This window comes from Lagenorhynchus albirostris, chromosome 7, assembly GCF_949774975.1.
Source record: "Lagenorhynchus albirostris chromosome 7, mLagAlb1.1, whole genome shotgun sequence".
Taxonomy (NCBI): domain Eukaryota; kingdom Metazoa; phylum Chordata; class Mammalia; order Artiodactyla; family Delphinidae; genus Lagenorhynchus; species Lagenorhynchus albirostris.
The window spans coordinates 31,814,319-31,839,234 of NC_083101.1; the positions used below are offsets into that span (position 1 = coordinate 31,814,319).

Sequence of the window (24,916 nt, forward strand, 5' to 3'; positions counted from 1 at the left end):
GGTTTGGGGAAGAGGGTGACGCATAGGCAGAGCACAGTGGATTTTCAGGGCAGTGTGATGGTTCATTTTATGTGTCAACTTGACTAGCATAAGGGATGCCCATATAGCTGATAAAACATTATTTCTGGGTGTGTCTGTGAGGGTGTCCCCAGAAGAGATTAGCATTTGAGTTGGTAGTCTGAGTAAAGAAGATCACCCTCGCTGAGGCAGGTGGGCACTGTCCAGTCTGTTCAGGGCCTAAATAGAACAAAACCGTGGAGGAAGTGTGATTTTGTGCTCTTTGCTTGAGCTGGGACATCCATTTTCGCCTGCCCTTGGACACAGGTGTTCCTGTTTATCAGGCTTTTAGACTTGGACCAGGATTTGTACCCTTAGCCCCTCAATTTCTAAACCTTTGGACTCAGACTCATAGCATCTGCTCTCCTGTTCTTAAGCCTTTGGACTCACTGAATCACACCACCAACTTTCCTGGGTCTCCAGCTTACAGATGGCAGACTGTGGGTCTTCTCAGCCTCCATAATCAAGTGAGCAAATTTCTACACCAAATCTCCTGATATGTCTGTCTGTCTGTCTGTCTGTCTGTCTATCTATCTAACTGGTTCTGTTTCTCTGGAGACCCCTAATACAGGCAGTGAAACTATTCTGTATGACACAATGCAGGATACAAGTCATTATACATTTGTGAAAACCCACAGAGTGTAGAACACCAGGTGTGAATCCTGATGTAAATTGGACTTGGGTGATAATGATATGTCAGTGTAGGTCATCAATTGTAGCAAACGTGCTAAGCTGGGTGTTGATGTTAGGGAGTATGTACATGCGTGGGAGTAGGAGTATGTGGGAACTCTCTGTACTTTCTGCTCAGTTTTGCTGTGAACTTAAAACTGCTCTAAAAAGCAAACTTTATTAAAAAGAAGAGAAAAAAGAAAAATAATAGAGACGGCTAGATATCCTTAGATACTAATAGCTAGTAATGATAAAGATAATGTGATTTAGGTATTAGTAGAGATAGATCAGTGAGAAAGAATAGAATGCTAAAAATATTCCCATATATGAAAATAAACAATAAAGATAGCATTTTGAATTTGTGGACCCAGGAGATGAGGTGCTCACAGGCCCTGGGTATGACCCCAGAGAGTGATGCTATACTCCTTCAGAAGCCATTATTCACAAGCCTACTGCCAGCACTGCAGCTCAGGATTATTCCATGTTTATGGCTAGAACAACTGCTTATTCTCTAAAAAGAAATCATTCAATTCCAACCTCACTATATAACGAAATATAGATAGTAAAAATTAGAAAATATATGTATTTATTAGATCTTAAAGTGGGAAAAAGCTTTTCTTGGCATAAAACCACAAAGAAAAAAATCTCAGAAGAAAAAAATGAAACAGAATTAAAAGGTAAACAAAAAAAGTTCATTATATATGACAGAGAAAGGTTACTATCCTTATTACATAAAGACCTTTTAGAAATAATAAGAAAATGAAAAACCAATTTAAAAATTGACAGTGGAGGGCTTCCCTCATGGCGCAGTGGTTGAGAGTCCGCCTGCCGATGCAGGGGAGAAGGGTTTGTGCCCCAGTCCGGGAAGATCCCACGTGCCGTGGAGCGGCTGGGCCCATGAGCCATGGCCGCTGAGCCTGCGCGTCCGGAGCCTGTGCTCTGCAACGTGAGAGGCCACAACAGTGAGAGGCCCGCATACAGCAAAAAAAAAAAAAAAAAAAAAAATTGACACAGACATCAGTGAATAATCCAGAAAATAGATACACAAAGCCAATAAAAATATGACAAAATTCCATCTTACTAACTAGGATTTAGTAAAACCATTATTTGCCTAAGTGTTTGGAGAGAGTTTTTTGGTTTTTGCTTTTGCAAGCGTGAAACAAACATCTGAAACCTTCCTGGATTCCAAGAAGTCTGGCAGCATGTTTTTTTTTGGGTTTTTGTTTTTAAATTTTCTTTTATTTATTTTCTATTTATCTTTTATTTATTTTCTAAATTTTCTATCTATCTATTTATTTATTTGGCTGCTTTGCATCTTCGTTGCTGTGCATGGGCTTTCTCTAGTTGCGGCGACCAGGGGCTACTCTTCATTGCGGTGCGCGGGTTTCTCATTGCGGTGGCTTCTCTTGTTGTGGAGCACGGGCTTTAGGCGTGCGGGCTTCAGTAGTTGTGGCACGTGGGCTCAGTAGTTGTGGCTCGCAGGCTGTAGAGCGCAGGCTCAGTAGTCACGGCGCATGGGCTTAGTTGCTCCATGGCATGTGGGATCTTCCTGGACCAGGGCTTGAACCCGTGTCCCCTGCATTGGCAGGCAGATTCTTAACAACTGAGCCACCGGGGAAGTCCCTGGCAGCATGTTTAAAGAGCCATAAAAATTAGAGGTATATACAAAAACTTATATGAAAGGCTGTTTAGTTTATATGTCCAACACAGTCATGATTAAACAAAGCATGCTGTATTCATAATCTGATATAATGCTAAGCAGCTAGTAACATTTTTGTTGAAAACAAAGAAATTATGTAAGAACATCTCAAAACAGGATGCCCACAATTTTCCGAATTAAAAAAAAGTTATAGTAGAAGGGTTTGTATAGTTTAAGATTAAGGAGGATTTTAATTTTTTCTTCTTTGTTCTTTTTTCTGATTTTAATTTTTTGGTAATGTACATTAAGTAATTTTATAATTATGAGAAAATGTCATTTTCTGTTTAAATAAAAGGTACCCAACTAACAACAAAAAAAAATGAACAGCAATTAGAATCAGCTAGGATGTGGGAAAGAACCCAAAATGGAATAAAAACAATAACAAATAAACCTAACACTATTACAAGATCAGATCAGGTAACCACACTAAAAAGGTGGAGAAGAAGGGAACTCACCCAAGTAACTTTATAAAATCATATTTTGGCTGAGTACTGTAAGACTAAGGACAAAAAGAAATGTATGTAAATACTATGCTCTATTTAGTAAATTTACTTCTCAAAGGGGTATGGGTTGGCAATTCTGAATCTACTTTACGTGTATACTAGGATTGAACAAATAAGCATATATATCATAGATAATGGGAGCCAGGTCTTTCACTGTTGGAGAAAAAAATTTCAAATAAAAAGATAAAAGCTAGAATAAACCCTGTGGTGTTGGATGGAATTGAGGGTAACAGTTTGAAATCAGTGTGTGTGTGTATGTGTGTATGTGTGTGTGTGTGTGTGTGTGTGTGTGAGATACACATATACACTGATAGGTGCACAAATAGATATAAATATTTCTCAGTTCTCTCTGCTGAAAGGGCTTAGGAGCAATGACAGTCCAAGAGTAGTATACACACCTAGCACTCAGATCTTGGATTCTAATACCATCTCCAACAAAAGGAACCAGGTTCCTTGGAGAAGTGGTTGATTCCAGGGCCTTGGGTAGGGGAAGAATATAATGAGATTTCATATTGAAGGGACCGATATGCTCACAGAGAGGAAAATGGATTAGGGGAGTCAGAGTAGATAAGTAAGACCAGTTAGGAAGCTACTGCAACAGTCCAAGTTAGAGATGAAGATAAGCAGATGTTAGGTAGACTATGTGGTGGTGGTGGATGAGACACAAAGAATGATTTGAAAGCTATTTAGGAAGTAAAGGTGACAAGACCCGGTGACAGATTGGATTTTGAGTGGTAAAGGAAAAGAAGATAATGATCAGATTTTTACTCCTGGGATGGACATACAGATGGACAAGTATTGGATATTAACCAATATGAGGAATAGTTTTACATGAAATCATGATCAGTTCTGTCTTGGACAGGTTGAGTTTGAGATCCTTTGGGACACCTAAATGAGGACATAGTAAATAGCTGAATATACATAATTGGAGTAAGGAAAAGACGTCAAGGAGTCTCTGGTATCTAGACGGTAATAGAGTTTGCTGCCTTAGACACTGCACATGTGCCAAATGTAAGGGCCCCCTGATACTCCCACCAATCATACCCACTAGCCCTGACAGCCCATATGGTGAGAATAAGAAAACATCAGGGATGGCCTTTAAAATAGTGAGTTTCTCCTCCACTAGACTCTCCCGAGAACCACACTGACTCAAAGACAGCTTTATTCCACCACCTCCCACAAGCACTCTGCTGCCAAGTCATTGCAATTCTACCTCTCAAGTCCATCCGCTTCTCATCACCCTGCTGCTACTGTGCCTTAGTATAGGCCCTATGTGGCCCTCCAAATCCATCCTCCACCCAGTCACAGCGGTCTTTCTAAATAGTGTCTCCTTCCTCTCTTTCCTTCCCCCCTTTGAAATAGTAATGAGGTTAATTATAGTAACAGCTCATACTTACGGAGTACTTTAGGCACTGTGTTTAAGTCTTTACATGGGTTATCTCATTAATGGTCACAATTTTCTAAGACAGGCATTATTATCTCTCTCTCTCTTTTTTTTTTTTTTTTTTTTTACAAATAAAGAAAAGGAGGCTTGGAGAGGCTATGTAACCTGCTTAAGATTGTATAGCTAGTAAGTGGTAGGGTCTAAAGCTTACACACTTAGCCATTATGCTCTATACACATTGGAAACAACAAAAAGGGAAGAATAAGGAAGAAGAAAGCAATCACCTGTTAAGACACCTTAGGCAAGCCCTTCTCTCAGGGCCTCAGGGTGCTGACTTGTTTTGAGGAGGCTGAACTAGATGCTCTCTAACAACCCTCAGGCTCTAATTTATGAAATAGGATAATGGAGAAGAAGAAGTGGCCAACGTTTCCCCTCTCTGGCTTCCTGCTAGGATGCCCATGCTGCAAAGGCTATATTGCCTGATCACTGATCAGCTGAGGCAGCTGTGACCCTTCTTTATGTGGCCAAACATAATGTGGCTTGGGATGTCCTTTGCCCAATTATGTTGGGTTTCCTGGGAACACTATACTGGAGAAGCCCTGGTCGATGTCCAGTCTTGATTCTTAGAAGTATCTCCCTATTTTCCTCTGTACTCTGGCCTCTTGGGCAGGTCAGCAAGGGCAAAGGCTGCCCGTGAAACTGGAGCTGCCTCTCCTTACACCTGAATCAGGCTCACGGGCCTCCCTTCCTCCAACCCTCCCCAAAGTCTGGATGCTGGGCTTCTCTGAGCCTGTTTGCATATCTGAATCTGGCTTTTCCCAGAGGTCTCTTATTCAGGACACCACTTCCTGCCCTCAAATGAACTCTCAACTGTTCTAGAACACTAATTTTCAAAACTTTTTGACAATAACCCATACCAAGAAATAAATCTTAAACTGTGGCCCAGTATACTCATCTGCATGTATACAAACACACACACATGCACACACACACCCCTATGTACAAAGACATATAACTGCAACTGAACTTATTACCTTTATAATGTGCAATGAACTTTGATAGGTTCTATTGAAGTCTGTTTCGTGAAAATTATCCTAGTCCAATCCACTGAATTCATTTCATGAGCCCTACATGGCTTGAAAATCATTATACAACCATGCACTAGTTCACCTTTAAACCAATAGTGAGGAGAGGAAGTCTAACTATCAGTAGTATCAGTAAATTAAGGACAAAAGGATTGGTTATGAAAAAACAATCTTCATGGACTTCTCAGGATATGAGATAACTACCTGAATGTGACCAGGTCCACAGTAGATGTGACTAGCTTTGCAGCATAACTGTCTCAAGGTATTTTATAGTAAGGTGAATACAAGCCACAATTACCCTGTGTAGTTGTAAGTAGCCTGAAATAACTGTGCTCCCCCTTCTCTCTGCTCTGTAGAGCACTGGATTGGGGGAAAGCCATTGTCTATTTGAAGTTGCAGGAATTAAGTATAATTCTTGGGGTACAGAGTACACCCCAAACCAATCAAACTTTCAACAGGTGCTTTCTAAGTGACGAGTCAGGTCAAGAAATATTTACCTATGTAACCAATACTGTGCTCACTGCTGAAAGAAAATGCTGATGGTATGGTCCTTAGTCTTATTTATAATTCAGTATGGCTGGCACATAGTATGGGCTCAAAAACACATCTGGTGAATAAATGCATGCATAAGCTGATTTGGTGAACTAAGTAGAAGCAAAGCTTTGCCATAAAAATGGGACTCTGTTGCAGAAAGTGTGTTTACCCAATGAATACTTTTTGTGTCATGTTTAACAATCTCCAAATCTCAAGCACTTAGCTAGTATACATTCAACAAATGCTTATCATATCTCTTATGTGCCAGACACCCTGCTGGGATAAAGAAGTAAGAGACATATTGCTCCTTCTGAGAGACTGTTTAAAGGTCAAAGATTCTTCCTACCCTAGGATCCACATTTGATCACCTTTCAAATGTGATTTTGCAGTATGTCTACGTCTCCACTCTCTTGAGCTGGGCTGGCCTTGCGAATTACTCTGAGCAACAGAATCTGGTGTAAGTGGTGTGACAGTTCTGGAGCCCAGGCCTCAAGAGGACATGTAGCTTCCACCTTCTCTCCCTCAGAGCACTGCCCTGAGAAAAACATGCAAGGAAGAGGGTCTAATTTGCTGGACGATGAAAGGTCATACAGAAGAGAGCTGAGACACCTTGGCCAACAGCCAGCACCAATTACCAGACATGTGAAGGAAGCCATTTGGACTTTCTAGTCTGGCCAAACTTCTAGCAGCCACAGGAATAAGCCCAGCTGATCCAGTAGAGGAGCTGCCTAACCAACCCATAGAACTGTGAAAAACAATGAACCATTGTTTTAAGCCACTTAGTTTTGGGGGTGGTGTGTTATGCCGCTAGAGATAACACAGAAACTGATACCTAAAAAAGAGACACGCTGGCCTAACAAAAAACCAGAGCATTGACTTTGGAACTGGCTGGTGAGCAGAAGATAGAAAGGCAATGAAGAAACTATTAGTGAAGTCTGGAGGAGCAGAGAAGAAGTTGCTATTGGAGTCTGGAGAAAAGTGAACTGTGTAAGTCAGTGGCAGGATAATTGGCAAAACTGTCATCTGCAGTAACTTGGAAGACAGAAAATATACCTAATGAACTTGTAGATATGGCTTAGGAGCTTTCTAGGTGGAATGTTGAAGAAAATATCAACTGGCTTTTTTTAGCTGCATATGATTAAGGTATGGGGAGAAAGAAACAACTACTCAGCTTGCAGGCAGAATTGAGAGTAAATATAAAGAGCACAGAGTGTGCTGGGTTAGAAAACGGTTTTAAATTTTCATTTTTTCTTGCCAACAAAAGAGTCTCATATAGTAAGATATGACCTAGAGATGAAGATCAAATCAAGAGTATGGCTGTGCAACCCTTTATTAAGACCTCAAAAATATTAAAGATGGTACATTGTAGGCCTCTCAGCTAGACAAAAGAACTTGTAAGGATCTCAAGGGCATTGTTCCACAGCAGCCTGCGCCACCCGAAGTAGAGAGAGGCCTATCTGAAAGATAATTATGATGTGGTTTTGGAACATGGAGTGAACCCAGTCAGATTCATAGAAGACCCATGAAGTGTTGGAGATAATTGTATCACTGAGAGTGCCACCAGCTTGAACTACTGAGGCGGTCCCAAATGAAAAGGAGCCTCTGGGGCCCCAGTTTCCTATATGCAGGAAACAGGCTACGAAGTCTACTCAGCTGCAAACATGGGCTATGTCTCAAGGAAAAGGAAGACTTCTCAGAGAGTAGAGCCAAGAACCCAGGTGGCAGAGCCCAGAGCCAAGGGGAACAATGGAATAGAAAACACACATAGGAGTAAAACCAGACCCTAATCAAGGCACATTTCATACCTCAGAGTAGGGGCCCTGCTAATGTATAACCAGCTGGCTTTCAGGATTGCTATGGACTAGTGACTGCTAGGTACCTCCTATTTCTCTCCTTTTGGAACAGGAATGTCTCCTGGGGTTTATTCTGTGCCTGTCTCACCACTGCTTGCTGGATGTGTGTGTGGTTGATGTGCGTTTTGTCCATTGGTCTCTGAATCAGAAAGATTCACACCTGGGGAACTTCAACAACATCTGGACACGACATTGGTCTCAAGATCCCAGACTTAAAACTTGATGTGATAATTGGCATGAGATTTTGGGGTCCTAAGATAAGGGTGAGAATATTTTGCATGTGGGAGAAATGTGAATAATCTGTGACCAGAAGGAACTGTGACAGATTGTTTAATAGCCCCCAAATGACTCCCATCCTAGTACGCATAAAGATGGAATCTACTTCTCCATATTATTTAGTCTGGGATGGTCATATAACTTGGCTTTGATCAACAGAATGTAGCGTGCACATTCTAGAGCCTATTCCTCAAGAGGTCCTATAGCTTTTTCCTGTGCTTTCTTAGAATAATGTCCTGAGACCACTGTGTAAGAAAGCCAGTTTAGCCTGTGGGAGGATGAAAGGCCAGGTAAAACAGAGTCGAGGAATCCCAGCTGATAGCCAGCGTCAACTGCCAGACATTCAAGTCAGTCCATCTTAGACCATCCAATTCACTGACCTTGAACTGAATGTAGCCACGTGAGAGAGAGCAGGAGAAGCCTGCAGAGGAACTGCCCAACCAACCCACAAAATCATAAGAAATAATAAACTGTTATTGTAAGCCGCTTAGTTTTACTGTAGTTTGTTACACAGCAGTAGATAACTGTAGCAACCCTGATTTTACAGATCTTATAGTCTAGTGGAAAAAACAGACAAGTAAGCCAGTAATAACAGTGAAAGGTGTTGATCCTTATAATAGGGAAGTACAGGAAAGCTATGGGAGCATATAGCAGGAAAACAAAGCCTTGTTTAGTGGGAAGGCATGGCTGTACAGAGGAAGGAGCATTCACTCTGAGAGCTGAAAAATAAAAGGTACTTTTTGTCCATACAGATAAAAGGATTGTTATATGCAAAGGTCCCAAGCTAAGAAAGAACTTGAGGAAATACAACAGGGCTGTCACATCATGAGAGTCTGGTTAATGAAGGGAAGAAAAGAGAAACAGAGGAAATAAAGAGCAAATAAATAATAAAATGGCCGACTTAAGTGCTGACATAATTACCTTAAATGTAAATGGTCTAAATACATGAATCAAAAGAGCCCACAGTCCATAGGTTAGCACTGAATAACAAGGCAATACACCTACCATTTGGTTTTCTGGGATCTGTTCTCTGCAAGTCTGGGGAGAGATGCTGCTCCTTCTGGGGGGCTCTGCTTGGAGACCCTCTGCCTGGAGACCGTCTGCAGGCTTTCCGCTCAGGGCCCTGCGCCTCGTTGCTGCAGGGAGGCTGTTTGCTGGGCGCCCAGCTCTGCCTGCGGGGCTCAGCCTGGGTGCTGGGCAGACAGGGAGGAGCTTGGGGTCTGCAGGAATCTGGGCTCAGCCTTCCCTTCTGCTGTTCTGCCTCTCTTCGCCTATTTTCTTCTTCTCGCTTCCTGGGAGCAAAGCCAAAGGGGAAGAGGAAAAAATTAAGAGCGTTCGTTACCTGTTCAAGTGTTCCTGAGTGAGATTTGAACTTTAAAAGGAGCTACCACAACACAGGGGGGATTTGGAAATTCAGAATTTTCACAATTTCACAATTTCCTGTCTTTTATCCAAGTCTTATAGCTCAAAGGATGATGGAGGCAGAAAGACTCTTATAGATCAACCTGTGCCCAGTTGAGACACACATGATATAGAACTTTTTGGTGAGACATAAGAGGATCCCAAGGTGTGTGTGCCCCAAGTGTGTGTGATCCCTGGAACTACACCCCTTTTCTCCTATTCCAGAAAGCACATCAGAATGCAACTGAGAATGACAGTCAGAGGGATAACCCTTAATCTTCTCTATTTGTTAAAAAGACCACTGGTAAACCTTAACGATTACATGAAAAAATTACAAAGCACCTCACAACTGATTATAACACACCTGTGAGGTGTGTTATAATCTCGTAACACTGCCATCGAGAGCTCTTAGCTTATGGGTCAAACCCACTCAACTTGCAGATGAGGTCCAGAATCACCTGTTACAATAACAGGTGATTTTCAAGAAGTCATACACAAGTAGCTGGTGGCTAAGCTGGAACCTTTGGGTAGCAACAGAATAGACAGGGGAGGCCAAGACTAGAAATGAGTGGCCGGGTGAGGCAGATGGGCCGAGGTAGCGCAGGTCCGGAAAGGGGTCAGGTGCTTAAGGACGAAGTGGCTGAGTTAAGGACAGGATTTGTTTGACTGATGTCATTAATTTGTAGGGATATCCAAGGGAAAAAAAAGAGGACGAAAACGAACATTTTCTGCGCCTCTCCTGTGCCGGGCACTGATGATACAGTGATGAGGACCACAGAGTTCGGCCCTCCCTTGAAGAACCTTCTACCCAGAGCGGAACAGCTAGGACAACAAAGGCTTAACATATGATGGAAGGAATGTTATAATAACGTGCTTGCACAGAGGAAGTAGTGATTAATTTTGTGGAGGAACCTGGAAGAAGGTCCCAACTGTTGATTCTCAAAGATGTGTAGGAGTTTGCCAGGCAGATAGGTGGGAATGAGGATGTTAGTCTGAGGGAGAAGTCTGGGCAAAGGAGCGAGTATGGAAAAACTGGGTCTGTTTTGCTTCTTTTGACCTTTAAACAACACTTGCTATAAACGGCAGGCACCCAATACATATTTGCTGCTCAGGAAGAGAATTTGGTTGCCATTTAAAGGCGCAGTTTAAAGTAGAATAATTAGAGGTGTAGTGAAGAGAACACTGTACTGGGAAGTCTAAGAATTCTTCTGGTCCTGCCTCTGCCAGTAACCACAAAAAGACCTTGAATAAGTCACTTTCCTGCCGAAGACTCAGTTTCCCCAGGTCTAACACTTACATGATGGCTAATAATCCTGAATTGATTTAAGGGCCTGTTTGGAATGTCTTTATAAAATCGGGGCTGTGTTATGTAACGGGATGGAGAGCTTTCTTTTATTGGAGTAGCTGGTATCAGGGTCCCTCTTAGTGGGGGACCTTGTTTAGACAAATACCTCAGTAAGCTTGGGGACAGGATTGAGGGCTGGTAGAAGGTGAGACCCTCAGGGCCTAGGTGGTGACTGGCTTTGAGGCTCCAGAAAAGAGGCCTGCTCTGTCAGGACACAAAGAATTTGTTTGTATCTCCTGACAGGGAGGGAAGAGATGAAAGAACAGGAGAGAAGGGAGGGGGAAGAAAGAGAAGGCGAAAGATTGGGTACTGCGTGGAGCAAGGGCAGGGTAGAGAATCGTCCAGGGTGAGGGGACAGAAAAGGACTTTAGATCTGTGATCCACACACTTTAATGAATGGAATCTCCTGAGATCTTACTAAAACTTAGATTCTGATTTACTGGGGCTGGGGTGGGGCTCAAGAGTCTGCATTTCTACCAAGCACACAGGTCCTACAGGTGCTACTGGTCCTCTGGCCACACCCTGAGTAGCAAAGCTTAAGAGAATAGGGAAGTCTCGTGTGGCCTGTTAACTATGCCATTAGAGGATATGCAGTGTGAGTCTCCTCAATGACACCAGCTTTTCGGAAGGCCTCCCATGCTCATACATGCTTTTTTATAGGCAACCTGACAAGTTGTAGGGCTACGGTCCCAGGAATGGAACCAAGAGCTGAGGCAGAGACCCCAAGCCCCCAAGAAGTCATAGGATTCAGATTTCCACAGACTGTGCAATCTGAAGCAAAGCTTATTTATATCTCAAGGGAGAGGAAAGTCCCAGATGACAGATATCCGAGTCACACTTTAATATAAAGCCTTGTCAACTTAACTCCCCCCCCACCTTTTTTAAAAAAAAATTATTTATTTATTTATTTATTTTGGCTGTGCCGGGTCTTAGTCGTGGCACACGGGATCTTCATTGCAGCATGCGGGCTTCTTAGTTGTGGCAATGTGGACTTCTTAGCTGCAGCATGCAGGCTCTGAGTTGCGGCATGCATGCGGGATCTAGTTCCCCAACCAGGGATCGAACCCTGGCCCCCTGCATTGGGAGTACAGAGTCTTAACCACTGGACCACCAGAGAAGTCCCTTAACTCCCCTTCTGAAAGTCTTTCGTCCTGTGTGGTGAAGCCCCTGATCTGGGGTCCAAGCTTGCCTCTCTGATAGGTTCCTACTGAGTGCAATCCCAGAGAAAGTGGTCAGATGGCTCGTGCTGACTCCTGTACAGCTCGAATGTTCTCATTTGACTCTGGCCTTGTTACAGGCTTTGCCAAATGCTGACACTTGTGTGCACTGTGTTGCAGTCGACAGGCGAGCTGGACAGCCTGTCATCATCAGTGCCTGGGATTCACACGGATGCTAGCAAGTGCCATTTCAGTGTGACCTGTCTGTGGGAAGGCTGCTTTTCAGAAGAAGGTGGAAGCATCTGGGTGGCTGAGGTGCTGCTAATTGATCTAATAGCGGTGCTCCTGGCAGGCAGAGGGAGAGCTGCTCTTTTTACTGGCACTGATGAACAGAAGTGCTTTAAGAGAATATATTGGTCCTTCAGACAGACAGGTGTGTGGGGTCGCCTGGCTTGGCATTTGCATGGATATCATTGCCATCAAAAGAGGCTTTGAGGTGATAGCCTAGACTTTGTTATTTGAGCAGTCATTTCTCCTTCTTTTAGGACACTAAACCCCTTTCCTTTTCAGTTCCAAGAAGCCACTGTGCAATCAGCCCCTGGGCAAACCTTGTCACTGAAGACCTTTCTGGGCCTCCCACAAAGGCGGTCACAGGACAAACAGGGGATCTAGCCTTTTAGAGTGATCAAGATGGCCAGCAGGTAAGGGAGCTCTGCCTTCTGAAGACTTTTCTGGAGGGGGGAGGTTTGCAAGGGGTTATTTTTTTCATTCTGGTGGAACTCAGTAAGCAGATTCGGGAGAAAGAATGTAATCATGAGAATATATAATTACACACTCAGCTGATGAACAGAAGTAAATTAATGTTTTTTAAAAATGGATGCATTTTGCATTAAAAAAATCTTCCAGGTGGCACACAGCCCACAAATGTGCAGATCTCCAGAGCTGTGGTTCTTGAATGTAAAAGCAGTGATCACTGAGGAAAAGGGATTAGAACTGGGAATTATGCATAAGCTGCATCTTATTTTATCTGTACTGCTGCCTTGAAACAAAAAGCAACCCCCCCCCCCCACACACACACAGAGGATACAGCTCCTCAGAATAGAATATGATCCCGTGTGTGTTTCCCTGGGGGGAAAATGTCCAGAACCACTGCTCATAATCTAAGAACTTGAAGGAATCTCACTTTAATGAGGGCAATGCACTTATTTGGTAGATAAGGAAACTGAGGCAGAGAGCTTAGTGACTTATCCGAGGTTACGTGCTAACAGCTTTCTATACACAGGGCTGAGCTGGAATTCAGCAGCTTTACTTCTTCCTGTAAAATTCATCTCACAAATCATTTTTAAAAATTTTACTCAGTCTTCTTCCATCATTTAAAAAAGTGAATTGGGTCATATGAAAAAAGTGGTAAGACTACATTAAAGTAAACATTAACAGCATTTCAAGCTAGCTTCTAGCATAGCTTTTAGTCCTGAACCCTTAGACTCAATAACTGTCCTAAAATTTAAGTGTTTTTTCTCCAACTAATTTATTATGGAATGTCAAAGATCTTTAATCTTCATGGTAGGCCATGCTATACACTTGACCTATTTTTGTAAAGTTTAGGAAACAAATACAAGAAAAAGAACCAATGTGATTCTACTTTACATGAAAATTTAAAGAGAAAAAAAAAATCCTGTCCATGACACAGCAAGTAATATTTTAGCAGGAAATTTATTAAGATAGCAGAATCTTAATGTATAAACTAGTCCCACATTTTCCTCCCCCTTTTTTTGTTTTCTATTATCTTAAGGGAAATCAGCCAGACAACAGCTTTTGATGGGCTACCAATTAGTCTGGTTTGTACTGTCTCTTCTAGAGGAATTTTTGCAGCTCCCCAGAGGCTCACAGTATAAAAATGTCAGAAAGCCAACTGGGGATCAGATCTCTGACAACCTCTGCTTTGGGTCCTATGGACCACAGGGTAAAGAGGGTCTCCAAAGGATGGGCTGGAGAAACGGGGCTGTCTCACCCAGGGAAGAAAAGACCCAAGGCATACATTGCTGGTGCAAATCTCTGAAGGGCTGTTGTGGGTCAGCGATATACCCTGAAGCCCTCCCAAGCCAGATCTAAGACCCAAGAATGGAGACTTCTGCAAATGAGAAGCCTAGATAACCACTGCAAAAAAAAAAAAAAGGCCAGTAAGAAACCAAGTGATTAAAAGTTTGCTTGATGTGCAGAGAACCAGATCAAAGGCAGTAACTTCAAAGACTTGAATGTTCCATGGCTTTAGCATCTCAGCACTGAATGCGTCCGTTTGCGCAATACGGCACAGACCTGCCTCTGGGCCTGGAAAGTTTAAGTCCTGGAAGCTGATGGATTTTTTTCTCTACCCCACTATGTGGCTTCCACAGAGAGTTTTAGTTGTCAATTTTTAACAGGAAGAAATTAATTCTTTCAGACACTGCAGAAATAAAGCAGGCTCATTCTCATTCATGAGTATTCAAGTTGCCATTGCCATGAATACAGGACTAAGAGGGGTTTGAGAGATGTGATTAAAATGGTTTCCACAGAAAAGGGAGGTGAAGTTAGTGTGTCCTGCTGTTGTACCGACTTATCCCAGCTTTGCCCTAGTGCCATTCTTGTTCATCGTCCTGGTGTAGGCTTGAGGCCAACTAATTTTCTTAACTTTCTCAAGGATTTAGGAGGATACTGGTATGCTCTGCTATGTTAGCTTGGAGAATAACAAGAAGATTTTTCCTGAACTATGTTGCAGAACTGATTCTGGTGGCTTGGTACCACTCTCTTAACAATCACCGGAAATGACACGGCACAACTGAAAAAGCATTGAGTTAGGACAAAAGCTGACTTGGGGGCCTGGAGGCTTTTGCCACCAACAATTACATGTTGCATATGAGTCAGGAAAAAGAAGCAAGGTTGTTCCATGCTGGCCTATCAGATGGTGCTGGCATCTGGAGAGAGCCTCTAGCGTAAGCATGGCTGGAGGGCTGATTCCCCTGAACCAAGCAATGGTAGGAGCCCTGGCTTTGGGTAAGACTGAGATTCATGTGCCAACTCTCCCTTACTAGCTGTGTGATTTCAGGCAAGTTAATCACTCTGTGTTATTTTCCCCTGCATGAAATGGGTTTAAGGATAGTTGCCCTGTCTACTTCATTGGGTTTTGTACAAATTTAATGTACAAGAATTCTGTAAGCTATAAAGCACTATATTAATATAAGTAATCATTATTACTTTTATTAACAGGTAAAGCTGTTAAGCTGCAAAGGCATCTGGTTAGAAGTGAAGAAACCTGGGTGTGGCACGAGTGCCTCGCCATCTAAGAGTTACAGGGCTGGGCCTATTGATATTTTCAGAAAATGCTCATTGTTGATACCACACAAGTCCTTTTTCTGTAGAAGCTATTTTAACCACATCTCTCAAGCCTCTCTTAGGTCTTGTATTCATGGCAAATAGCAACTTGAATGCTCATGGAATGGGAAAGAGCCTGCTTATTACTACAATGTCTGATAGAATTAATTTCTTGGCAAAACTGGGCAAATACAACTCTCTGGGGAAGCCACATAGTGGGGTCTAATGTTCAAGTATATGCAGTGATAAACCTTATTGCTCTTAGGTTTCTTTTTAAAATCATAAACCTGTCAAATGGTAATTTGCTCATGATAAGTATGGAGGGAGCTGGAAAACCAAATGCACAAATACAAGTGCCAGTGTGTGTTATGAGGATAAATGGTACATAAATGTGTTTGCTGCCTGAGTAAGGCAAACAAGTTACAGTGATTGGTCCACTTACAGAGATTGAAGGAGACCTCAGAGAGGACCTGGTCCAACCCTTCCATTTGACAGAGGGGGAAACTAAGGCCCAGAATGATGAACGACTTAGGTAAGGTCTTAGACCCACTGTAGGAGCAGTTACTGAACACATATTATTAAATGCTTGCTATATATCAAGGGCTCTAAGGCACTAGAAGTATGGAGGTACATAATATAATCCCTGCTCTCCAGGAATTGACAATCTAATAGGGAATCAGACCCATACCTCCTGCAGATAGTGAGTTCTAGATGTGAGGCATGCTGAAATAGAGATATCTACCCAGAGCTAAGGGATGATATGGGAGACTAATTAAACTAGAAGAGAAAAAAAGGCTACATAGAAATAATGTCAAAATGAGAAAGGAGGGATGTGAGAATAGGTTATTTCAGGCAGATGGGAGGGCATAGCTCTCATAGAATCTTTGACTCTGAAGAGATCTGAGAGACCAGCTCTTCATATACTTTTTAAAATTCCCTATATATTATCCTAGAGAGATGACAATTCAGTTTCTGCTGGAACATTTCCAGTGAGAGAAAACTGATTACCTCACCAGGCAGAAAAGGTTTAGCTCTAACCTTTTCAGGTGGTATTGCATTGTATGTGGGGGTCTGTCAGATTCTATCTCTTCATTGTCGCTGAATAACAGGCTTAGTAATACTTGGTCTTTGACTTCTTTTCGAGGGAATGAGAAAATGTCACGCATTTTAGGACCTTTGACTTACAGAATGTTAGAGCTGGGAGGAACCTCAGATATCACTCAGTGCGATTTTAAAAAAAATTCTTTCTATGATTCACGAACCCTCTTAGAGAACGTAATAAAAATCCAAAGATCCCCCCCCCACCACCAAATGCACATATGCTCATGACACACAAAATACTGCCTACAGTTTCAGGGCACTCATGGAGCCCCAAAGCTTGTCCTGGACTAAGAAATCTTTTCATTTTACTGATGAGAAACTGAGGCTCAGAGAAGTGGAATCGTATGGAGTAGAATCATGGAAGTGATTCCCCATGGATCAGACCACTGGATGAGCAGAAGATTCAGACCTATGGGTCAACCCTGAAGAAAGCCATTGACAAACTGAACATGTCTGGGGAGCTGGCTGCAAGGGGATCTATTACAAAGTGAGAAGGAGAGCTGGGGTACGAGTGTGAGTATCATGAGCACCTTCTTTAATTATCTGGAAGTTGGTTTATAGAAAAGGATTTAGACTTTTCTCTTTTGCTTCAAAGGGTAGCTCAGGATCAAAAGGTAGAAAAGAACTTCTGCCAGACAGAACTGCCCACTAATGAAATGTGCTGCCTGAGGGGCACAGAACTTGTCACTTGACTTTCTGAGGACACAGCGCAACTTCCCATGCAAGGGACTTTGGCATTACAAGAGTTTGAAGTGGGTGACCCAAACTGGACTTGATTATGCAACTAACGCTAAGAGTCATACTCAGTCTCATGCACTAGTCAGAAGGAAGCTCAGGTCTCCCGAGAGCGTGGTGGTAAGTGAGGAAGTGGTGAAAGTTCAGGATGGCTGAGGCCTCGAGTGTGAGGGGTGGGAGGGTGGAACTAATGGAGAGAAATGAGACTCGGAGATATAAGCGGAAGTCAAATGTTGAAGGGTCTGATGTAGTATCATGGATGGTATTCAAGAATGACGGCCTCTATGGAGCAGTGGGACAGAAGAACTGAAGCAAAGGACATTTCAGAAAGAGGAATTAGCAGAATCAGTGGCAGCAGCACTGGTAGGGAAATCAGGAGGCCAGGGGAGACAAGTTGTGATGAGCTGTAGGTTTCACACAGTGAGCCTGAAGTGACAGTGACAACAGGACATGCAAATGGAAATGTCCAATGATCTGACATACTGGCAAGTAACAAGTGGAAATGCCTGGTAGGCAACGGATGATTTGGGATTAGAGTTCCAGGAGCTCAAGATGTGAGAGAGATGAAGGGGTTATCTACAGAGATGAAGTAATTTAAGTTTTCAGAGTAGATATATTTTCAATGAAAAAAGTACAGCATGAATAGAAGTCTGAGGAGTTAGCCTGCAGTGCTGACCTCAGTGTGGAAATGGTAATGATTAAGAAGATGTGAGAAGGGAGAGTTCAGGGACTTAGAGGAGATCTGAGACTAGACAGTGAAATAAAAACCTGGGAAAAAGGAAGCTTCAAGGAATAAGAGTGATCAACATAAACACAGTCTTATTTTCATGTGCATTCAACTCTGTGCTTTGGCAGGGAAACTACAGTAATGTGCATTTTGGCAACCTCATAGGAGGTGCAGTATGAGTTGTAAAGTGCTTTTAAATGGATTATAGGTATTTCCTAAATAGTATTTTCTAAAAAAAATGACTTAGAAAATATGACTAAAACTTCTCTCTCTCCCAATTTCTCTACCAGTAAAATAGTAATCCCTTTAAGTTTAATCAGTTTCTTGACATCCTTACTTTAAGGAAGGTGATTTCTGCCATCGTAACGTGAGAAATAGGGAAAGGTACGTTGAGGCAACATGATGTGCCTGGGCCAATGAGGCAGCAGCAGCAAAGACTGAATTTAACATTCTGATTTCTGTTTCTTAAAACCAAATCTAAAACCAAAATTAAACACTGACTCAGATTTTCATAAATAACTTCTGAGAAATAAAATTAATACAACTTAAATCAGTTACTTCTCCATTTAAATATTTCTCTTGGAGATCTATGCTACAAAGTCTGTAGGAGGTGATGGTTAGGAAGTGTAAGAAACTTGTTCACTCCCAATAATGAGGACCAGTAAAGGAAAGACTGTGACTGAGAAAAAGTACAGGAGGTTTTGAGTTTCGGTAACTTCAATGATCATCACAGTAAGCACAGCTACCATTTAAAAGCGTTTTTAAAAATCAATTTCAGAAACTAAGAATTAAGAACGAAGAGGGCCTATCTTTCACACCACTGAAACGAATCAGGATAACAACTAAAAGGGTAGAAGGTGGGGGTTAGACTACAAAGATGTCTCCTAAATCTCCTTGTCGGTTCAAACCCTCTGGGCTTGGAGTTACAAAAGGCCATGTTAGGGAAAAAATACTGCAAGCCAGTACTCTTTTTAAGCATGGCATTATTTGAAACCCCTTCCCCCATACAGCTCTCCTGATAAATGTATTTTCAGTTCCCAGCGTACACTAACTTGGAACTCTTGGCCCCAGGCATACAGCCTCTGGGCAGCATCACTGGAAAAGGAGAGGAAGAGGAGGCTTAGGTCACTAACAACGAAGACAGGGGTTTCCACTGAGCTGGAGGGTGCCTAAAATCAGCTAGTCTAATTTGTCATGTTTTACAGATAGAGAAACTGAGGACCAGAGAGAGAAATGCTGTGTTCAGTTCATCTTAAGTAAATATCAGATGCTGGATTTGAACGCAGGTCTCCTTTTCACTCAACCACAATCCTTCTATTCCACTGGAAAGGGAGTTTGGGGTGGGGGAGAACTCTGGGGCCCCTCTCTCCAGTAACAAAGTGGAATGTGTCTGGATCAATACACTCCTTTTTGGGAACATAGAAAGTCAGCTATGGTGGCTTTGTAGAGCCCCACCTCATATTCAGGTAGATATGACTTCAAATTCGGAAAGTGGATCCTCACACATTAAACTTGAGATTATAGACACATCGGTAGTCGGAAATACAATATTCCTTCCCTTGCAGAGAATGTCTACTTGCAACTCAGGATAATCTGTCACATGCATTACCCACTTACAGTTGTCACTCACAGGCAGAGAACTTCTATGAGAAGGCTGCAAAAGAGGCAGGTAGAGGCTTTAGGTTAATGCTGGATTCTCTGGTAAAAGTGAAAAGAGCCTTGTTATGAGAAGAGTGCAAAATAATACTTCCCAAGATATCAACTAGTTCAGTAGCTTCAGAGTCGCAGAAAATGAAGTGTTCCTGTCAGTCTTGTCTTGAAGATTGACAAGATGGTTAGCATTCCAGCTCATAGTGGTATTCAACTTCTTACTAAGATAGTTTATCTTGCCTTTTATTATTATTTTTAACTGTTATTTATTACACTTATGCTTCCTCCTTGTGGGCAAGATATGGTAGGATTCAAGAATTGGAAGGACTTAAGATTTGGAAACATTCAAGATACAGCCAGGAAGTTATCCCTCAAGAATCTGCCTGTCATCCGTATCTTTCTCATCAGAGGTTTCGGTATTACACCTGCTAACGCAATACTCTCTTGCTATTTAAAATACCCAAAACAAGTATCAAAGAAAAGGCAAACCAAGGCATAATCTAGAATCAGTTACTTATGGCAAAATAATCACCATGTATAATAGGCAAAAATGACTATTTTGCATATTATATATCATTATCCAAAAAAGTGTGAGGTCCTCGAAGCAAGTACTATTTTCTCCTTAGGCTCAAGCCAAGAGTTTTGTATGTATAGTAAGAATTCAATCAATATTTCTTGAATAAATTACATTACCTAGTACAGATTTGTTAAGGAATAGGTGGGGGAAAGCAAGTTATTTATGCAAGTTGGTTGCTTCAATCAAATCAAAACTAGACTTAGTCTAGCAAAAGTAGGCTAGATATTGGCATAAGTTTCTTGTGGAAAGGTAGGAAAGGTGAGAGGACAGTTATCCCTTCGTAGCTTACCGCAGGTAGCACCCCAATCCCCCAACTCCTTGCCATGGGTGGGTGATTTGTTCCGGAGTTAGAAGGTCAAGGACTAACCTAGAGGAACAGCCACCAAGTAGAGATTAGGCCGTTATCCTTCCTGTTAGCCTCCTCTGAAGGGCTGGTGAGCAGAAGTGGGAAGGTGACATGGGTACGAGGATCACAGTGATCTCAGATTCCCTCCTGATTCTCTCTCCTGGCCACTCCCACCACCGTGCCCCATTCCACGTTGACTCTGAGTTGTGAGAACACAGTCTCTAGATCACATACTTACTTGGCAGCAGCATCTTTTCTCAACTGTTCATGCTTCATGAGGAGATTTTTCCGGTCTCGGAAAGCTTTTCTGACCTTGTACCCTTTGTAGACAGCCTGGATTTTGAAGGCAGCGATGTCCTGTATGGCTGCGATGGACAGGGCGCCATGCTCCAACATGAACTGGATCACTTCATGGCGCTCACCAAGCAAAGCGTAATCGAGGGGAGTGTACCTGAAGCAGGGAGATTTTTTTTTAAGTGTCAGAATGTAGTTCAGGGCACAGTTAAACTGGCAACATTACGCAGCAGAAGGAAAACTCATTCTAAGATGTGGAGAAGTTCCTCAGGCAAAGCTATCTTCTGTACTCCAGGACTGTTCCTTTCTTCTCTGATGCACACAAAACAAGGGTGAAGCTGGGGTCAGGTGCTTTGTGCTGCTGACCATGTCTATTCCTCAGTTTTGCTAACTTGCTCACAAATCAGAACACATGATCACTTTTCTTCTTCCCATGTTCCAAGTAATTCCTTGCTCCTATCTGAAGAAAGCACTGCAAATAATATTCTGTGAGATTCATAAGTTTGAGCCCATGATCACTGATAGTTAATGCTTATGAAATGAAAACTATACCTCCAAATGGAGAGATTTAGTCTATGATAAAGATGGCCCTTTAAATCACCACAGTAAGGATGGGTTATTAAATAGAGTTGGGACAACTGGGCAACCATCTGGAAAAAAAAAGATTCTTACATCACATTTCACTCCAAAATGGATGAAGCAAAGACCTAAATATTAAAAAAAAAAAGAAACCATGAAAGTACTAGAAGAAATCATGGAAGATTTTTTAAAATATTGGAGTGAAAAGTTTTTTCCAAAAAAAGATACAAAAATTCAGAAACCTTAAGATTGATAAATCCAACTACATAAAAATAACAAATATTTATAAGGCAAAAATACCAAACAAAGATAAAAGTTCTTCAAACAGGAAATACTAGTGGCTCCTAACATATAAAAATATATTCAACCTCACTCATTTAAGAGAAATACAAATTAAGACTAATATGAGTGAGCACTTTAATCTAATGATCAGCTTAGCAAAGATCAGAAAGTTTAATAACACACTCTGCTGGCGAGGGTGGAGGGAGACAGGCTTTCCGTATGCTACCTTAATCTTTGGGGAGACACTTTGGCACGATATACAGGAATTATTCATGATCTGCCCTTGACGTAGCCATTTCACTGACATGCATTCATCCTATAGATATGCTCTCCTGTGTGGAATGCTGTATGTACGAGGATATTCATAGAAGCACAGAAACAACCTCAATTCCATCAACAGAGGACTGGTTAAATAAAGTACAGGCCATCCATGTAATAAAGTCATCTGCATAACGCGGCCATTATTGTGGTATATGCATATATAAGGAACAATTTCCAGGATGACTTGTTCAAGGAAGGAAAAGAGAAAAAAGTAAGAGACAGAGCAGTATTATGGTGTGCTCCACTGATATAAAAAGAACACATCCCTGTGTGCTCATCTATGTAAAATATATCTCTAGAAGTTTCCCAAGAAACTGGTGACAGTGATGCCTCTGGGAAGGAAGCTAGTTGCCTCAGAGATAGGGGTAAGTGGGACACTTAGTTTTACTAAATGCCCTTAAATTTTGTACAATGTGCATACCTTTTTGATAAATATATTATTTAGAAAAGATGGGTATTAGTGTCATATAGTTATGTATTTGAATCTCAACTGACTACTTTCTAGATGTGTGATTTTAGGAAGATTCCTTTAAAAAATATATCTTCTCTTGGGACTTCTCTAGTGGTGCAGTGGTTAAGAATCTGTCTGTCAACGCAGGGGACATGGATTCGAGCCCTGGTCTGGGAAGGCCCCACAAGCTGCGGAGCAACTAAGCCCATGAGCCACAACTACTGAGCCCATGCTCTAGAGCCACGAGCCACAACTACTGAGCCCACGTGCCACAACTACTGAAGCCCGTGCACCTAGAGCCCATGCTTCGCAACAAGAGAAGCCACTGCAATGAGAAGCCCACTTACTGCAACAAAGAGTAGCCCCTGATCACTGCAACTAGAGAAAGCCCACGTGCAGCAATGAAGACCCAATGCAGCAAAAAAAGAAAAAAAAAATCTTCTCTACTTTTGGAAATATAAACCAAATTGGATAAATACACAGAAGAAAATAAGTCATCTATACTCCCACACTCAGAATTAGCCACTGTTAATATCTTTGCAAGTATGCTTTCCTTTTTTAAAGAAAAATGATTACTTTGTAAAGATGACACATAGTTTAAGAATTCAAACAATGCAGGATGTACAAAAATTTGAAGTAAACACCCCAAATTCTACCATCCAACAATGGTGATGATGGTTGTCACTTCCTAACCAACTTACTTGGTGCTTCTAAGCCCCGCTTTTCCTAATCACAGACTTGGCATGAAGAGAGAATGAAATAATCAATGTGAGGAAGATAGCAGTGCGCCTGGCAAGAAGGAAGCAGTTCATAAAAGTCAGCTGTGATTGTTGATATTACAGGACATACACTGCAGCACAGTTGGTGATAGCACAGTCACTTATCACCAATATTATTTGCATAGGACTGAAACCAGAACTTATGACTACTGAAAAACCACCTGATCGGATCCCTCTGTGTGACTGTTGCTGAGTTAGTGGGTCAGAGGTGTTGGGAGGAAATAATCAGTTGATTGATGAGATGGAAAAATGATGATTATATGGATGCATGATTAGATACAGAAAATCATCCAATGATTATAGAAAAGAAACTTGCTCTTCAAAACTCACCTAACAGTCACAGGAAGATATAAAAGGGAGAGGTTTTCAGTAAAAGCAAAGGGTGATTTGATCACTTTAGTAAGGAAAATATAAGATCAGAAGGAAGTCCTAAATGCTAAAATTAAGGAACCCCCATTTTAGGACAGCTTGATCTGCCACTACTGTTCAGAAACCAGAAGGCCATAAAGTAGAGGTGCCTATATAAACTTTAAAACATTATTTATACGTAAATAGCATTTTGTAAATTCAGAAAAACTTTCACAAATTTCACTATATATTCTATTAATAAAATGCCTTTCAGGGGCTTCCCTGGTGGCGGCGGTGGATAAGAATCTGCCTGCCGATGCAGGGGACACAGGTACGATCCCTGGTCTGGGAAGTTCCCACATGCCGCGGAGCAACTAAGCCTGTGCACCACAACTAGTGAGCCTGTGCGCCACAACTACTGAAGCCCACGTGCCTACAGCCCATGCTCCGCAACAAGAGAAGACACTACAGTGAGAAGCCCACTCACCGTAATGAGGAGTAGCCCCCACTCGCTGCAACTAGAGAAAGCCGGTGTGCGGCAACAAAGACCCCACACAGCCAAAAAAAAAATGCCTTTCATGACTGTACTTTCCCCAACAGAAAAAATCATCAGAGTCATAGTACCACACAAGAGTAGAGCTGAACTGAATTTTAGAGGTTTAGTTTAACACCTTCATTTCATAAACGAATAAACAGACTCAGAAAGATTAAGCAACTTACTGAAGGTCAAGTTACTAGTTACCTGCAAAATCTAGATGAGGACTAAAATCATATGACTCCCTGTTCAGTAATCCTTCCATAATTCATCTATCAATTATTGAATATATATGTCTCCTATAGAATGAAACTGCTTCTAAATCAACATGCAAATAACATATGTATTTTTAGTAAGCTTGATCATTTTTTCTATAATTACTAATATATAGTGTCTTTCACATAGTATACAAATAGTATTATCAAAATATGGCTTATGAAAATGAGGCCCAAATTATGCATTTACTTACAAATATGACAAAAAGAAATGACATGGGCATAATATACCCTAAAGAATGCTGAACTGGAAGTCAGCAGACCCCTGGGCATTCTCTTCACTTCTCTGAGCTTCTATTTCCTCATCTGTAAAAGGTGAAATGAAGGGGAGAAGAAGAACTCTCAGGCTGCTTGTGGATAGAAAGTTGCATTTCAAATATGTTAAAATATTTTTATTACAAAAAAATTATATTTTTATTATGAGAAAATTCAAGCATAAACAAAAGAGAATAGCATAATAATGCTTTATATTCTCATTACCCAAATTTAATAATTAGCAAAACTTTTGCCGTATTTGCTTCATCTATCCCCTTCATTTTATTTTTGCTCAAGTATTTTAAAGCAAATTCCAGGGGAATTCCCTGGCGGATATGGCGGTTTCACTG

The 24,916-nt window shown here is 41.6% G+C and overlaps 1 protein-coding gene across 8 annotated transcripts in view; it reads right to left on the bottom strand.

The window, feature by feature from the left end:
• Nucleotides 1-24,916, bottom strand: part of INVS (inversin) — a 142,797-nt gene that overhangs the window by 21,232 nt on the left and 96,649 nt on the right. For all 8 annotated transcript variants that reach the window (XM_060154730.1, XM_060154731.1, XM_060154733.1 and 5 more), the window contains 2 exons: nucleotides 20,686-20,898; nucleotides 9,066-9,352 (listed from right to left, as the gene is read on the bottom strand). In XM_060154730.1, coding sequence (XP_060010713.1) covers nucleotides 9,066-9,352; nucleotides 20,686-20,898 — 500 coding nt within the window. The remainder of the gene's footprint in view (nucleotides 1-9,065; nucleotides 9,353-20,685; nucleotides 20,899-24,916) is intronic.